This window comes from Manis pentadactyla, chromosome 11 (assembly GCF_030020395.1).
Source record: "Manis pentadactyla isolate mManPen7 chromosome 11, mManPen7.hap1, whole genome shotgun sequence".
Taxonomy (NCBI): domain Eukaryota; kingdom Metazoa; phylum Chordata; class Mammalia; order Pholidota; family Manidae; genus Manis; species Manis pentadactyla.
This window is the reverse complement of record NC_080029.1, coordinates 94,747,553-94,765,134: the sequence shown is the minus strand read 5'-3', so window position 1 is coordinate 94,765,134 and position 17,582 is coordinate 94,747,553. Positions and strand designations below refer to the sequence as shown.

General features: G+C 42.1%; 1 protein-coding gene across 2 annotated transcripts in view; it reads right to left on the bottom strand.

The window, feature by feature from the left end:
- Nucleotides 1-1,738: 1,738 nt before the first annotated feature.
- The window catches only part of SQOR (sulfide quinone oxidoreductase), a 67,400-nt gene continuing 51,556 nt past the window's right edge, over nucleotides 1,739-17,582 (bottom strand). For both annotated transcript variants that reach the window (XM_036905428.2, XM_036905427.2), the window contains 7 exons: nucleotides 16,941-16,994; nucleotides 13,574-13,768; nucleotides 11,698-11,907; nucleotides 7,425-7,608; nucleotides 3,526-3,593; nucleotides 3,085-3,263; nucleotides 1,739-2,026 (listed from right to left, as the gene is read on the bottom strand). In XM_036905428.2, the coding sequence (XP_036761323.2) occupies nucleotides 1,969-2,026; nucleotides 3,085-3,263; nucleotides 3,526-3,593; nucleotides 7,425-7,608; nucleotides 11,698-11,907; nucleotides 13,574-13,768; nucleotides 16,941-16,994 (948 nt within the window). In that variant the 3' untranslated portion in view covers nucleotides 1,739-1,968. The remainder of the gene's footprint in view (nucleotides 2,027-3,084; nucleotides 3,264-3,525; nucleotides 3,594-7,424; nucleotides 7,609-11,697; nucleotides 11,908-13,573; nucleotides 13,769-16,940; nucleotides 16,995-17,582) is intronic.

Below are 17,582 nucleotides of genomic sequence, written 5' to 3'. Positions count from 1 at the left end.
GAGTTTCAGTGACTGCTCTTAGGTCCCACAGCCAGCAAGAAGCCCATCTGGGATCCAAAGGCAGGCAGGCTGAATCCAGATCTCTGCTCTTAGTCACTACCCCACATTGGCTAATGTGTAACACTGGGAATTTCCCAGCTCTGAAAGTCTGTTGAAATGATGCAGGGAGACATGGCCAGGTCAGGTAACAGAACCCCCATGTCTTCCCGTTAGGACAAGTGTTTGGGAGAGCCTGCCATGCCCGCATTTCTTCAAGGCAGCCAGGAATTCCTTGTCTAAGGGGAAGTTGTATTTCTGAGTGTTTCTTTCAACTACCAAATTTAATGACAACAATAATAGTTAACTGCAGTCTGTGTGCCAAACTGCTAAAAGCTACACTTCATTTAGTGCTCACATCCACTCCGCTCAGCAGGTATTATCACCCACTCTACAGGTGACAAGGTGGGGTGACATCTGGATTGTCTGTGATATTCCTGTTCAACATCTGTTATCCGGGAGAGCTATTAATAGTGCCCCCTTTCACTCTCCAAAATGTCCTATTTGGATAATATAGTGGTCACAAGCCTTCCCCGCCACCCCAGTCCTTAAAAGAACCACCCTGCACAGGTTGGTGCAATATGCTGAACCTTAGGCAAGGCACTCACCTTAGCATCATGTTCCAATACAGGAAAGGCATCAGGTCGGCCTTCATGAGGTACATGGAAAATCGCTCTTTGCTCTGGTCAAAGGGGAAGGTTTCCAGGGGCTGAGCATCGGAGTCAAACTCAGTACATAGCTGTTGAATGAACGCCTGAGCAGGTTTCTAAGTCATCAGGAGAACTCCAGGAAACCAGAGAGACTTAATGATCCTAGGCAACACAGTTACTGACACTAGGTAACCGTTTGGGTTTGGACTGAGTTGTTATAAAACTCTAACGCACTGCACAGACCGCTATGCATTTCCCTTTGGTGGCACTGATAAATAAGTAAGAAATGTACAAAGCTTTAAAATACCAGGTTGAATTGAAACTATAAGCTTCTACAAATAAACAGATGAGGACAAATTATTTTAAAGCCACTGTTAAATTTCAAATGGAACTATTTCCTGCAATATTTCCAGTGTGAACTCATACAAAATTGCAATGGTCAAAATTGGGACTGAATCAATACATGCCTACGACACACACCAGGATTCTTCTAAACCCCATGCTCACTGTGTGTAAGTTCTCTGAGCAGGTGCTAAGAGAAAGGTTTGCAAGAGATTTAGTGGTGGGGGCAGGGAATGTCCACAGAGGCTGAAGGACAAGGAAGGGGTAGGGAGGGCTTTCAGACCGAGAGGTAGGTGGGACGCCTGGGAAAGGGAGAGGGGAAGGAGAGCCTCAGACTGAGGCAGGTCTAAGAAAGTGTCAGCGAGGCTGATGGGGAATCCCACATCCTACAGGAGAGGGACCCTAATCCGAGGAGCGTCAGCCTTTGGCTGGGAGAAGGTGTGGCCTCTGGAGGTGGAGCCAGAGGGGAGGCAGCCGGGCTCTCAGGCCACTAGGCTCCTGCAGCAGGGGCGTGTCCGGGACCGGCACACGCGCTGTGTGAACTCATATTCTCCCTGGAATGACTCTTGTTTTCTGTGAATTCAAACAGGCTCTGGTGAATTCATGCCAGCTACAGCTGAGGTAAGTAGGTAAGCCATCCCACTGCCACCATCTTTTCCTCCCAAGTGCTATCACTTTGCTCCATTAGTCAAGATTAAATTTTCATGGAATCTCAATCAATGGTAAGTTTTTATTTAAAAAACATAAGTCACTTCTTTCATTTGCATATTTCCAGAGAATTGAACTCATCCTTGGCAGCTCACATGACGACCGTCCAGAGGTACTGAAAAGGGAGGCATTTGGTCACCATCATCCAGCAGTAAACTCTACAAGGTTCTGAGTTCTTCATGCTGCTCTTGGCCTCAGAAGCCATCCAAGGAGAGCAAGGATTAAACCACTCTTAACTCATACCCAGATGGAAAAACTTCCGCAGGAAGGCTGGTCCTCCCCAGTAACCCCTGTAAGAAATAACACAGAAAAGATACTGGCATCAGAAAAGAGGGGGGTGACTTCAGGCAGCAGGATATTGAAAAGGAAGCCAGACTTAGAGCATGCTAAGCACATAAAACAAGATTTGTCTAATGAAGCAGAAAAAGTCCCAAGACTTTCAGACCAGATCTTTATTCACTGCAGGGACTGTCCTACCCAATAAAGGATGTTCATCAGCACCGTTGACCTCTGCTCACGAGATGCCAGCAGGTCCCCCTACAGACAGCCAAACGTCTCCGGATATGGCTGAATGTCCCCTGCAGGCAAAATCACCCCTGGCCGAAGACCACTGGTGTAGATATCCTGACTCACCTACTTCATGGAGGGCTGGACAAGTCAAATGAGACTGTCGTTTTTTAGAAGAAGACTAATGAATTTGTATCACTCTGCTTACTTACTGAATGCCTATTATGTGGCTGTCTTTTTATGTTATCTCCTTAACCCCTACCCTGTGAGGTGGACAATCTGCAGATAGGAAACTTAAACACAGAGAGTTATAAGCAACTTGCCCTAGGACACACAGCTAGTAAATGGCAGAAGCGTGATTCAGACACCAGTCTGACTCCACAGCTTATGCTCTTAAAACTATGTTTTACATTTCCTACAACACAAAAAAAAAAAAAAGTAAAGTAGCGGATAAGAAAGAACCTAGCACGTGAAAGTGATTTACTATTATTATTATTATTATTATTAATCCAGAAGCAAAAGAAAACCAGAGCACGGATGACAAAAGAATTGGTCACAGCCAGTAACGAAGGGAAAAGGCTGTACCCCTTGGGTGGTGGACGAGCTTCGGCTTCCTTTCCTCAACCTGGGCAGCCTCTTGCCCACCAAGTCTGGCTGAGGTCATGGAACCCTTCCCAGGCTACCATCTCTAAACCATGAGAGCCAGCAGAGCAAGAGGGACTCCATTCCCCGGTTCTGTTCTGGGTCATGACTTCTCCTGAAGCCGCCTTAAAAGATCCACCTAAACAAGTCGGTAGGATATGCTGAACGGCATGCCTCTAGCCCTAGGTGAGGCACTCACCTTAACATCATATTCCAATACAGGAAAGGCATCAGGTCGGCCTTCATGAGGTACATGGAAAGTCGCTCTTTGCTCTGGTCAAAGGGGAAGGTTTCCAGGGGCCGAGCATCGTAGTCAAACTCCGCAAGAATCACACGGTTGTAGCCAGTCACCAACGGGCACGATGTGTAGCCATCATACTAAAATTATACATGAACTGAGTTGGAAAGTGATTTTGTTCACAGTATTATATAGATACTCTAGTTTATTATTTATTCTGAGTTGTCACAGTTGTTTTTGTATATTCTCATTTTTGTACAGTGAAAAACAGAAATATATTAAGCAACACTTGAAGTACCCATACTGGAGAAACTAAGAAAGTGACAAAATTGTGAGAAAAAATTCTTTTCACACAAAATGGATGATGATAATTGAGACAGTGATATGACAAAGCATACAGACCTTCTTTGTTGGTGTTTGATTCTTCATAATCAGGGAAATTGTTCTTTCAAGTATTCCTGACTGCGCAGCTATACAAGAAATGGAAAAGTCAGAAAATCATAAGCATCTAGGTTTCCCACGAAAACTAATTTGCAAATAACTTCAATGTAAACAAGTTAAGAAGGCTCCATTCCTTCATTCCCCATCCCTCTAGATAATTACAACATGACTCTTCTTACTACTCGAAGTTTTGGCCACGAGAAGGGGTTCATCAGTTTATCAAAGACACACAGATGCCTACATTAAGTTTGAAACTGAAGGGCCAGCTTTCCCCAACAGGAGGGCTGGAAATTCCAAACAAGAGGACTGTGAGGGTAGCCCTACCTCAACCCCATTCCCCCTCCACCTAGGGGTCAATGGGTGTCAGCTTGATCTGTGTGCCCAGTATCCCACAGACATCCAGGCTGTCCCTTTGTCCCTATTCACACAGCCTAGACTGTTATCCAATTAGGCAAAACAGTGAGCTTTCCTCTGTACTAGACTTTGCTGGCTGAAGCTGGGCCACAGAGAAACAGACGGATGTTACGGTTTTTGATGGCAAGAGTGGGAGACTGAGTTTTTTATTATGGAAATTTTCAAAATGCATCATTCTTGTTTCACCTATACCGTCACACATGCCACTTTTTACTCTGGAGTATTTTAAGAGCAAACATCATAGCAATTTACCCATAAATATTTCTGTGTAATATCTCTGATAAGCTGCAGGAAAGCCAGATTTGATAAGGAATTTTTTAAGCACAATCACGATTGTATTTTTACACCTGAAATACAAGCAATAATTCCTTAATATCATCAAATCCCAGACTGTGTTCAATGTTGAATAATTAAGACTACCCTTTCAAAAACATGAGCAATTCGTGTCCCTAGAGATGGAAGACTAGATTTACTTTTGAGGAAAGATAGGTCACCTTTATACTTTAAAACGCTCATTAAAGTGGTTATTTTGTAATCCCCAAAATCAGGGGTCAGCAAACCCTTTCTGTAAAGAAACATTTAGACCTTGTGGGCTGAGGCAAAAATCATATTATATAACTAAAGAGAGAAAAAAAATTTATTAACAAAATTCAATATAAAATAATTTTTTGTAATCTAGGTCTACTAATGCAAAGAATGGAATTTTTTCTCTTAGGATAAGAAAAAGAGTTAGTGTTTCCTATCATCAAATCAATTATAAACGTTCATCAGGAGGAGCCATTCTTAGCCAGCTGTACAAAACAGGCAGCAGACTGCATTTGGCCAGCAAGTGGCAGTTTGCTAACACCCAAATCAAAAGAGCAATAAATTTCTTCCTAGAATGAGGAAGTTCAAAAAAATGAGTAGATAATTGCTTAAAAATATTAACTGGCTGTCTTCACTGTGGTAACATGTCTAAAGATCATGTTTCTCTTTTGAAAAACTCTGTTCCTCCCTCGAGAGTTTGAATCTGTACAGAGAAGATGGGAGGAGGTCCCAGTGGCAGGGCGTTCAAGCCAACAGGGAAGGAGCAACGTGGCCAGTGGGAGCCACCTGCAGAGAGGTCTGGCCCGGGGACCCAGAAGCAGCATACTGTCCAGGTTTAAGATGTGCATGTGTAGGGGTGTGCGTGAGTTGTGGTTTTCTTCTTCTATTATTATCCCCTACTGATAAGTCCAAGCCTTTAGTTTACTTTTGTTAAATGCCACATTCTGGTCTTGGCTGTGCTGTGAGGAGTTAAGAGAAAATCCTGGGGCAAAGAGAAGCAGGGCAAGAGCCATGAGCCCCAGGAAAGCCAGATTCAATGTGGCAAGGTGGGGTATCACTCACAACAGCATGGCGGTCTGGGCTGAGCTAAGACAGCTGGCTGGGTGGCAGGTAAAACCAAGGCCGGATTTACGAACAAGTGTGAGCATTGCTGGGGACAACTCAGAGGGCTTGGGGAGAGGGCTCTAGTGAGAAATGCACATCCACTTAGGGAAAACTGGGACTACTGTTACTCAGACACTACAGACCAGAGCAAGTGGACACTCACACATGTGAAATGACATATAAAGAAGAGAATTCACTGCAGTACCATTTGAAATAAAATGGGTTGGAAACAATACAAATATAAATTAAGGGTAGATTCATTAAATAAAATTCAGAGCAACCATCCCCTGTTAAATAATAACTGTAAAAACAATAGGAACACTCTCTACATGGTTGCAGGAATGTAGAAGCCAAGCAGATGCAAGGCAGAGCCGCAAGCAAGATTTTTCACTTATAACTGAACGATATGTATGTTCATTTGAAGTACGTCAAAGGCTGGGAAATGTGGGACTCACACACCTCACAGGTTCTTTCAAAATATAAATTCAGTAGGCTTCCATTAAGAGAAATGTAAATGCAAGGATCACCCCCCCACAGTATACCTACAGATCACAAAGAGCAAAGGTGCTTTTACTGTGGAGAGGACCAGCGGGCACCCCTTAACCAGGGACAACATCTGGCTTCACCAAGGACACGATGAACTAACAAGACAGGCTCCTGAGGTGGTGCCGTGGGAGGCACACAGCCTCACGTACAAAGGGCCTTGCCAAGATGTACAACCTGAATCTAATCATAAGAATATAACTAGACAATTCTAAATTCTGGGATAGTCTACAAGACAACTAACCTGGACTCTCCAAAAATGCCAGTGTCGTAACAGTAGAAAGATAAATGTCAAAGGATCTGCTCTAGATTAAAGGAAACCAGAGGGACATGACATCCACTAAAGCATGTGACCCTTGAGTGGCTCATGAATACAGCTTATAAAGGACATTTTTAAGAAAACTGGAGCAATTTGAACAGGATTGAATATGAGATGATTTTATGACACAGCATTTGATTCCTTGGACATGATCATGGTCTGTGGACACAGATGAGAAAGTCCTTTCTTAGGAGATACAGGTTAAAGCAGTTGAGAGTGAAGTCTCATGATGGCAAAACTTACTTTCAATGACTTGCTTAAAAAAAAGGCACATTGTGTGATAAAGCAAATGTCACAAAATCTTAATAATGTGTCATTACCTGAAGGGTATATGGGTATTCACTGAACTTTTTTTCAAATTTTTCATAGGTTTGAAATTTACTGAAATAAAAAGTTGGGGGATACTATTATCAATGAGAGAAAAGACATTCAGTCAGTTTCCTGGAAAGCCTCTCTTAGGTCGAAATAGAGAAAGTAACACATGTTTTGCTGATACGTGAATCACACAAAGAGCTGGTGTCCCTATCTCAGGGAGCTCTGTGTTTTACAGCATCTAGAGAAGACAGTTCCTGTCTATAGATGTCAGAATCTAAAAGGCAATTCTCCTCATCACTGCTAGTGCAGAACATAGAGGTGAAGAATTTAGTTTTCCAGGTTGAGGCCTTAATCGTGTACCAGTCAGGGCACGCTCCACTGTATTTGTCCTAACAGAACAATTTTCTGGTCTGAAAGCTTTCATTGACTTGAATGTGTTTTCTGGGGAAACAAATGCTTCTCTAGCTTTACAGTGTTTCAAGCAGAAGAAAAATAGCCATGACCGGCATGGTGTCATGGGCCAAGAAGACCAGGGATGCCAGTGTGGCAGTATGAGAAGTACCAGAATTCCAGAGGCCTGGAAAGGTGGCATCTTCTGGAAGAGCCTCTCCCTGGAAAACAATCCCTCCCCCTAGAAAAGGCAGAAGAGGTCATGCTTCTCTGGTGTCAAGCACTCAACAGATACTTTATTCTTTACACAACACTAAGTTCATTGACAACTTGCTTCTGTGAAGTCATTTTTTGGCCACAGGTTTCTTCATTATTAATGGAGTGCTGTTCGGGCCAAACTTTGTTTCTGTTATGATGGTGCCTAGGGTGACCTCCTTTTGAGAGGGAAGAGACATAGCTCCTATCTTACCTACTGCAGCAGCCGTCTTGGATGTAGGAAGATTGGTGCAGTCCCCAATCCCAAACACATTTGGGAATCTCTTGTGCTGCAGAGTTTCTTTATCCACATCCACCCAGCCAGCAGCATCGGCCACAGGACTCATCTTGAGGACATCTGGTGAGCTCATTGGTGGGGTAACATGCAGCATTTCATACTACAAAAAAGGAGAGCATCCAAATCTGTGGGGTCTTCCAGTATTTCTACAGCCCCACAAGCTCTCCCCCACCTCCCTTACCCACACGCTAGACTATGGCTGCATCCTGGCTGCATGGACCACTACACAATTGGTGCTTATACTGATCCACACCCTCTCCAAGATCATAGTGCTCCCATGCATTGTGGTGGTAAAATAACTACTCTCTTGGGTGACACGTTCTCCCCTACAGAGTCCACAAGATCCCTTTGGCAGTAGGCCTGGGAGAATTTGAAATGGGGATGTGAATCTCACTAACATTCCTAAAGAGCCCACTGATGTTTCTATTATTACTAAAATGAAGGGGGTGGTGGATCTCTGATGCTCTCTCCCTGACCCTCAGCTGTTGACTGGTAAATGTCCGGTACTTCTGTTTTATTCTGCAAAGAGGTTCTCAGAGTCCCAGAAACTTGTAACAGCTGCATTAGGAGCTGATAAGTGAGCACCATTCCCAAATATGGGTCAACTCTCAAAATACATACAGGAAACCATCAAAACACCAATTTAAGATGAAATAAAAGTGTGGTAAGAATATTGGCTAGCACTTTGAAGGAGGAGAGAGAGGTCTAGTTCAGTATTGGCTTTACTGTACAGTATAGAGGGCAGGGTGGATTTTTTTCCGAAAACCTGTATCAAGGTTACCCTTGGCAATAAGTAGGTACAAAACCTTGGCAAAGGGCAAAAAACTGACCCATCCTCATCAATTTTGGTGGCTCATTTAACTTTTTTGTTTGTTTATATAATGTTTTATTTTGTTTTTGTAGTAGTTTGTAGTTTATCCTTTTTATTCTTTTCAGTTTTAATAAACTCCATCTTGCAATTTCAAATTGATTTAAATATTCACAAAACATTTCATTAAGGTGGAAACTTTAGCATCCTAAGACAATCTCAACCTTGTGACAGTCAATAGCCCCTGGTTTCCATAAGGAGGTCCATGACTTCACCAGGGCAGGGCAATCAACCTTTGATGGTGACTTGTATTTATTCCCACTCTCAGACCATTATAAGCTTAATAAGCCTAAATGAAGGAGTGCTGCAAACAGGGCTCCTCTGCAAGGTAATCTTGGGTGGCTCTTCAAGGGCATGGGTCCCTAAGACTGGGTCTCTTAATGAACATGGGGACTGAGCACATGCCTGCAGGATAATGGATGAAATGGTCAACAACCTTATTCCACCAAATTATTAAGGCCATGTCTGTATTTCTGCACTCAACTAGAACCACTTTTTTTAGCTGAGGGCTACCATTTAACCAGAGTTAGATTATCTGTTGGAGTTAATGTGCTTGAATCCCACATGTACACAGGAATTCCATAAATCTTTTCTAGAAGGAAAGTTAAATATTTCCACCTAATCATCATAAAGGCATGAAGTTTTACCTGAGCTCTCCTATACCAAAGAAATACAAGGGTCTGTTTTATAGATTTATTGAAAATTAACATTGGCATTTAGTTGTAGTTTGTTCTTTATCCATTATTTCTGTAAACAGTATATAAGTAACTTGGTTCTCCTTCATTAACATAAATAATCTTTTCAAAGTAGTGGTTTTCAAACTTGAATGTTTGGGAAACTTGAAGAAAATTCAGGTGCCTGGGCTCGAGATCCCAATCCAGTAGGTCTGGGTGAAAGTAGGAATCTGAACTCTAGTAAGATCCTCTAGTGATTCTGACACCTGAAACCTGTGAATGACTTTCTCAGAAACTCTGGCTTAAAGGAACAGGTTTATTTACAATGCAAAGTAGAACACTATTACTTAGACAAGTCACTTCACCTTCCATTTACCTATCTATGAATAAATGCGTTGTACTAGATAATCTCCAAAATTCATTTAATTCTAGGACTCCATGATAGAAAACAAGTTTAGATTTTTAAAACATAGGATAACTTGTACCAGTTCACAAGCTCTAGGCCCGAGGAGCATAACTGTAACAAGAGTTACCCAAAATTACAAACTTGTGCTGAGGCAAGTAGATGCCAGATGAGCCTGGGATGTCCTATGACACCAGAAAGTAAGGAAGCGCTCAGGAACACAGTGGGGGCATGTCAGAAGGATACAGGACCAAACAGGGGACAATATGAGTACCAAAATATTAAGATCAGTAATGAATTACAAACCACTGATGAAAAAAAAGGAATTCGTGAGTTCACAGCAATAATTAATTAATTAAAAGAGAAGGGAAGCCTTTTGCTGACAGAATGCCAACAGCCTGCTGGGAAAGGTAGAGGGAATGCTGGTTTGGAAAATCATGATTCTGTAACCAGAACATAGTTCTGTCAATAATCCAGTCAAGACTGGATTAGGCAAAAATCACCAATGGATGCTAAATTCAGTGGGAAACATTAATGCGTAGGGAATAAGGTGCTTACGTGGTCTGAGCGTGTCTCCCCACAGATTTCTTATTAGTAGCAAGGAAGAAAAGTAACAATTATACAGGGGAGAAACTGGAGCATATCTTGACTGGTGTTCATAATGAACATCATCCACGAGGGGCAGATGAACACTATGTACTTTTCAAATGTGATACCCTAGAAAGACATAGCATGGCTTATACAGTATTTCAGTCTAAAAAGCATATCCTGAAACTAAACACAAGAAAACAGACAAGCGTAATATAAGGAACATTCTATTAAAAAATAAAGTAGGGCGGGTTGTAATATTCCAAAATGCAGTGTCATACAGGACAAAGAAAGACTGTGGATATTCCAGAATAAAGGAGGCTAAAGAGACATTACAAATAAACGCAAGACCTGCCTGTAGACTGAGTTCTGTGTGGAGGGAGAAAAGAACTATAAATGCTGTTGGTCAGTCAAGAGAACTAGAATTCAAATGATAGACTAAAATGTAATTTCCACGGTAAGTTTACTGAATTGATAACTGTACTGTGATTAGGTAAGAGAATACCCCTTTCCCTTAGGAAATTTACAGTGAAGTATTTAGGATAAAGGGCATGATGTATGATGTTTGTAACTTCCCTTTAAATGCTTCAGGAAAATTATGTTAGGAGCAAAAGAGGAAGAGATAGAGATCAAAACTTTATAATAAGTGAATCTAGATAGTGGCTCTATGTAGTCTTCTTTGCACTATTTTTATTTTTACAACTTCTTTAAGTTTGAGATTATTTCCAAATAAAGGTTTTTAAAGTGTGACCTGGAGTCATCAGTAACATTTTAAATGATAATCAATACAGGCCTTTTAAGAAAGGAAAGATGTGTGCAATATATTTTAGAAAGAGCTTACACTAAAAAGCTTAAAATGTGAAGTGTTAATGTTTATAAAATTAATCTTTAGTTCAGTTCAAATTCCTTTTTATGGAATCTTTCATTCCTCCAAAAATGCTGAGTGAATAAAATGTAACTGTGCACTCTTTTCTCATGGCTAACAGCTCTTGCCAGAATGATATAAAGAAATGATTCTTTCATACATGCTTCTCCCAATATTTCCATCTTGCTCTTAATCCTCATACTCCTCTACAGAAGTACTAGTCCCACATCACAGAAGACAAATGGACACACAGAAGCCAAGCCAATATACAAAGGCTAAATTTTTCCAAGTAGGGTGTGGCTCTGCTAGATCTTTCAATGACTTTCAAGTACCTCTCTTTATGCACAGGTGAAACATGTCTAGACAGCCTCTTCCATTTGAAAGACACCCGTCATTTCCAAGCCACCCACAGGTGGGGCTGCTTCTCACATACCACAAATTGAAACAATCGCCAAATCCTGCATTTAAGGAAGCCCTTCTTGAACTTTAGGCAATAACTGAAGTTGTGAATTTTTTGGCTGCTTCGAGTGATTCAGTGCAAAAAAAAGGAGACACAAAAGTGGATAAGAATTCACTTTGTACCAGTAGAAAAAGCCTCCTCACCTCCCACGGACACAGCCTCTTAACTCTTTCTATTCCCCACCCATTTTGGTCCACCTTCTCCCCTGTCACTGCCCAAGATGCTCTTTGTAACCAGCCTCCCCTAGCAGAGGATGATGGTGGACAGGGAAGGGGGCACCACAGTGTCACCAGCTTCTATGGCACTCTCATAGCTTCACCTCGCCACTCACTGAAATCACATGGGTCTCTCCAGGCTTGTCCAGATTCTCGAAAACAGCCTCTTGTTTATCTGCTCGGACTTCAATGAGGTTTTGCTTATAGTTAACAGTGAGGTTCCTCTCCTGGATGATCTCCTGAAGGGCAGCCGCGTACTTTTTAACCCCAAAAATTGTTCCAAGAGAAGTGTTGAAAATGATATTGGCCTTGGATCGCTTCCCCGTCTGAGAAAAAGGAAAGAACAGAAACAACCAACATCAAAGCCTTACTCCAGCCCAGCTACCTCTTTTTTTTAACCTAGACAAGAATGAACATCTTCAGAAGAGACCTCACCAGCTTTCTCCATCACTAGGCGCTGGTGGGGTGAGGAGTGGACCAATTCACTGCCTCTTACTGATTTTCTGTCAGCGATTTTGCAACTGAGTGCACACTGGAGTCAGGGCTTGCTTGAGCTGGGTCCTGCTCAGCTGAAAGCCAGAGATGAAGGTCAACCCCAGGGAAAAACAGAGCTGAAGTTTTGTTCCTCTATTCATTTGTTCATCTATTTAATAAATATGTACTGAGGTCCTAGAGTGGCCAGGGACTGTTCTAGGTGCTGAGGGGACAGCCGTGAACATATAAAGTCCCATTCCCTTGGCTCATGTGCTCTACTATTGTTCCTATGCTTCAGAGAGGCCAGTGTTCTCCCAAATACCTCAGACCTTATGGCACCTGAGAGACTTCCTCTCAGGTCATCCATGACTTGGGAGAGAAGAGTTATGCAAAGAAAATTCTGGAAGGAAGAAACAGCTAGTTTCTTACTCTTTTCCTTTGTTCAGTGTCTTTTAGGACTTGTTCACCTGGATCACACTGTTTGAAAAAAGTAAGGTGGGAAAGAACACCAAAAGGAGGTGCGAACCTAGATTTCTCATGACACAGAATGACCCTTCTTACAAACAGAAACAATGACTGGATTCCCTTAGCTCCCCACCCACAGGGCTGGTGCAGGTTTACGTAACTCAGGTGAAGGCCTTCGTGGTGCTGCTTCCAAACACACAGTCAGCCCTCTTCAGTCCCCACTTCCTCTTCTCCCCACCCATCCCTTTGCAGAACCACAAGCTATTTTGAATCCTGCCACTGTCTCAAGTCTAGCCACATGTTGGTAAACCAAATGTGACATGCCACACGAGGGCAGAAGGGAGAGAACAGCTTCCATGTAGCTTCCTGCTGGTGTCCTTGAGCTGGGACACTGGCTCTGACATGGGGTGTTTGAGGAATGCTGAGAAAGCACCCCACTCAAATACCTCTTTCCACTGAGGTTTGAAGTTCTCCACGAACCTTTTATTTTGCCTTTGGAATTGGCATTTTACCTATTATATTTCCAAAAATACATATCAAGAGCCAGAAAATATTCATAACCTTGAACTTGGGTGGGAGCAACTAAGGATATTATTAAGTATAAAAATGAACAATGTGCAATCATCTAACTACATGGAAATATTTTTAACAACCTCTAACACATCTCCCCAGTAAACTTTTACACACACATTAAAAAGTATGTTACAAAAACTATTTAATAACATGTAATGCATCTAAATTTGTATATACAGTATGATTACAACCACGTTAAAAAAAAGGTCTAATGAAAAAAATGGAAGGACATGTCAAATTGATGACAGCAGCAGTATTAAAACAGCTAGATTGTGAGTGATGACTTCTATTTGATGCAAGACCTGCTAAAACCCCTCTATTTTTTTCTACTGTATAAATTTCCAATTTCATAATTTTGCACATATTTAACAAAAATTTAGCAATAGAAAAGGTACTTTGACATGGATAAAAATGGAATCTGACATTCACTGAATTAGCACCATCTGCCTTCCTTGTCTCTGTCCCTAGGAAGAAGCATACCTTCCTGAAATAGGCTTCCGATAGGTACATGATCTTCTGTGGGGCTCCAGCACACTTTACCGGAGTATTTGGGAAGGTGAAGATAGCATTGCCTTCCTTGAAGTCCTGCAGAGCTTTCCATGTCTTCTCTACCATCTTAACTGAATAATTGGACCCTATTTTGGGGTGGACAAAACCTTCGGGTAGGCCTTTAATCTGCAACAAAGCACACCAAGAAATTCTTTAACAGAAGTGCATAGTCTTTGTGTAGCATCCTTGTTCTCTGTCACATGACATACATATCTCTCAAGCATGTCCCCAATTTTCACACACAGTGGAGCAGGCAGGTAAGAGAGCGACGTGCTTAGACCACAGCTGTGGTGCTCCGAGTCACCTGTCACTGCAGAATAGGCTCAGTCCAAGGGAACCCCTCTGCTTCCCTGGCCATAAGAGCATGGTTTGAGCAACTCTCTTCCCACCATCAGAGTTAGGACAAGAAGCCAAGCATACTGTCTTTTTGGAGAGCCAGGTGCCTTACTGGGAAGAAGAACTATAGGAAGAATGAAGAGCCATACTGTCAGTAATAGCAAACTTAAATTACCTTGTATCAGGTTATACCAGATCAAACTCTTATAAAGGCAGTAAAGACAGGTAATCAAAAATATGGACTTGGGAGCCCCACAGACCTGGCTTGAGTCCTGGCTTTTTCATTTATAAGCACTGTAACCCTGGGTAAATTTCTAATATCTCTAAGTCAGTGGATTTCCAAGTGTGGTCCCCAGACCAGCACCCCGGGGAACTTGCTAGAAATGCAAATCATCAGGGCCCACCCCAGACCTACTGAATCAGAAAGTTGGGGGCAGCACAGAAATCTGCTTTACCGGCCCTCTGGGTGATTCTGATGTGCACTGAGAAGCTTATGTGCATCATTAAATCTGTAAAATGGGGATAAAAGCTTCATAGGGTTGCTGGCAAGAATAAATGAGACCATGCATGTAAAGTGCTTAGTAAAATGGCATACCCATGGCAAGTGATTTGTGTTAGAGTAGCCTGCCAGTACACTTAATTTGATATCTGTCTGAAATTTTAGAAGGTTCATGCAGAGAAGATGGCACAGATTAAGACACTCAAGCACAGTTCTTCCAGCAGGAGCAGAGAAACATCAAAGAACAGCCATCAAGATGGGCTGGTCCTTCAGAACCTCCCCAGGCTGTTCTCAACTGTAGGGCAACCACCTCCAGAGTCATTGGGCCCCTATGCCTCAGGTCTCAGGTAAGCAGAGCCCTATGATCACCTCCACAGCACTCAGTGCTAAGAGCACTACTCCTCTGATTACTGACCATTCTCTGCTATAGTTTCAGCAGTTATAATATGAGCAGTCCTAGCAAAAAAAACTACCATTAGTATAAAATCTCCTTGCATTTTAATGTTCCTGAAGTTTCACGTGTATGCTAACATTGGTCATGCACTATACACTTCTGAGGGAGGTAGGCCAATATTCCTGGCTCATAGACACAGATAAGGAAACTGAAGTACAGCAAGGTTGAGAGGCCCACCTAGAATTTTACAGAACTAGATGCTGAGGCCCCTGACCACTGGCTAGGGTTCTTCTCAAGGGACCTTCACACTTCCTGGTTCCCAAAGCAAAATTCACTATCCAAGAGATAGACAAACAGCTGATCTCTCATCTCCTTCATTATTTTTCTCTTGTCTGAAGAAGTTGTTTAGGAAAAGGTGCTATAAAGTGGTAACCAAAGTCCTTTTAGGGAGACCTGGTCACAAAGGATGGTTTATGACCCCTCATCCAATCTGAGTTGCAGAAGGAAGCAGGGAGAGTAAGAGAAAGAGATGCCAGCTCACTCCCCCTTTGACCAAGCAGGTCAGCACACTGCAGAGGCCCCACAGAGCCAGTGAGAAAAAAGGCAGAGACAGGTGGGCCGAGAGAGGCTGCCTGGGGTCCAACAGAACCCAGGTGGGAGACTCAACCCTTGATAGGCCACCTACACTCCTGCCCCAGAGACTGGGCACCTTAGTGTCTTCATCAAATAAATCCCCTTTATTGTTTCCACCAGCCCAAGTGGTTTTCTAGTACCTACAGCCAGAGCACCGAGTAATACAGTAGCTCTGAGGACATTATTTACATTCTCTCATCCTCAGTCCTTCATCTGTTGAACGGAATTAAAAATACCTACCTCTCAAGCAGTTGTGAGGAATCAATATCGGATTCCTAGTATGGTCCCTGGGACATGGGATATATAATAGTTACTTTATTTGTAAAGTAATAATAGCTATTTTGTTTCTTGGTTTGCTCCAATGAGCTGCTAAGGGCCCTTGCAGTAGTCTCTTCAAACAGTCCTCCTCACACGGCACTGGGACTCTTGGGTAGAAAGTATCCTGGAGATGCACTGTCTTCGCTAAATCCACACTGGTGGAGGCTTTCTGAGGAGATATGGACAAGGGGTAACTGGCCCCTTTCTCCATATAGTCTACTTCACAGTCTGTCGTTAAATTCATCATGACCCCTGGTACCATGACTCAAATTCATCTTACCACCTTTATTTACCCCAACTCATGGCTTCTTTTAACCTTCTCAGAACATATCCCAGGACATTTTCACAACTCTCACCCTGGGCATGTCATAATTTGGGTTTTTTAATGCAGAAACACACTTCAAAGACCCTCACTGAGCCAGCTTAGCTGCGGTGCTTGCCTGGATCACATTCCTGCAGTTTGTGGCCTGGTTATCACTGTGCTTTATGTGCTCCAAATATTTGCCCACAGTCCCCAACAAGCTTCTGGAAATTGCAATCATTACTGACTTATTCCATGATGTTTTAGAAAAACAGACTTGAATCTCACAATTGTCAGATAACACCTGGCTCCCGGGCTCACTGAAATGGGAGATCTAAGGAACTTCTAGGGTAGCATTTATATTGTGTGAGTCACTCCACACCCAAAACCCTGGCCTCTATACAAAACCCAGACATCCTTCCAGCACCTGATGAACTAACTACTGGTGTTCTATCCATAAAGTCTGCTTAGAATTTCATAATCTAAACCTTACTTTCAAAGGAAAGTTTAATCTGTAATACAGCCATCTCAAGTCCTACATTGAAAGGAAGTTTTCTTGTTTGTGGAAAAGGCTGCTGCTTTGCAAGAATTGCCATTAGGGCATGGATGTGATGAAATCTGATTAAAGCTTAAAGCTAAAACATATTATAAGCACTGACAGAATTTTAAAGAAGATATTTTTTAGAACCATAAAAAGACTGCTGAGAAATTAAATGAAGAGGATTTCTTAGAACTTTGTCAAAATGAATATAAAGCAACTAAATGTGGCATTTGATCGTGGCATAAATCAGTATAACACAGTAGTTTAAAATAGTACCTTTCCATAGTCCAGCTGGATTCCAAGAGCAATAATAAGATATTTGTAGGAGATCTGCAACACAAAACAATGTTATTTTAGATCAGGATCCCAAAAGCAGCAGTCCACCAGTTTGCCATCATGTCCACCATTCTCTGTTGCCTCACACCTCACTGCTTCACAAGTATTTATAACCTGCCTGGCCCCAAAGATCTTGAGATGCCTGTGTTTTCACGGTGGAGAATGATGGCAGAGAAGCCACAATTATTTGTGTGGTGCTTATACTAACATTTTTTCATGTTGATGGGTGAGAGAAAGACTTCCTAATCTTAAAAGACAATCAGCTTTCTTTAAAATTTATGGGGTAATGTGTGAATCCCAAGTAAAACTCACAGTCATATAGATTAGATCAATATCATAACTAAGAAACTGCTCTTTGGAGGGTCATTGAAAAGGATGTGATATAATGTACCTGATCTTAATGATCTGTTTGGAACTTAAAAGTCCACTCTTTAAATATGATTATTCATGCTGAGGGCACAAATATCTGCATTTATTGTAATGGAAATGTGGATTCAGTATCAGGAGGAAGACAAGGCCAGAAAGCATAAGCAAGAAGGATGTAAAGTAAAAGGACTTGCCTAGGCACCTGGAGATATAGAA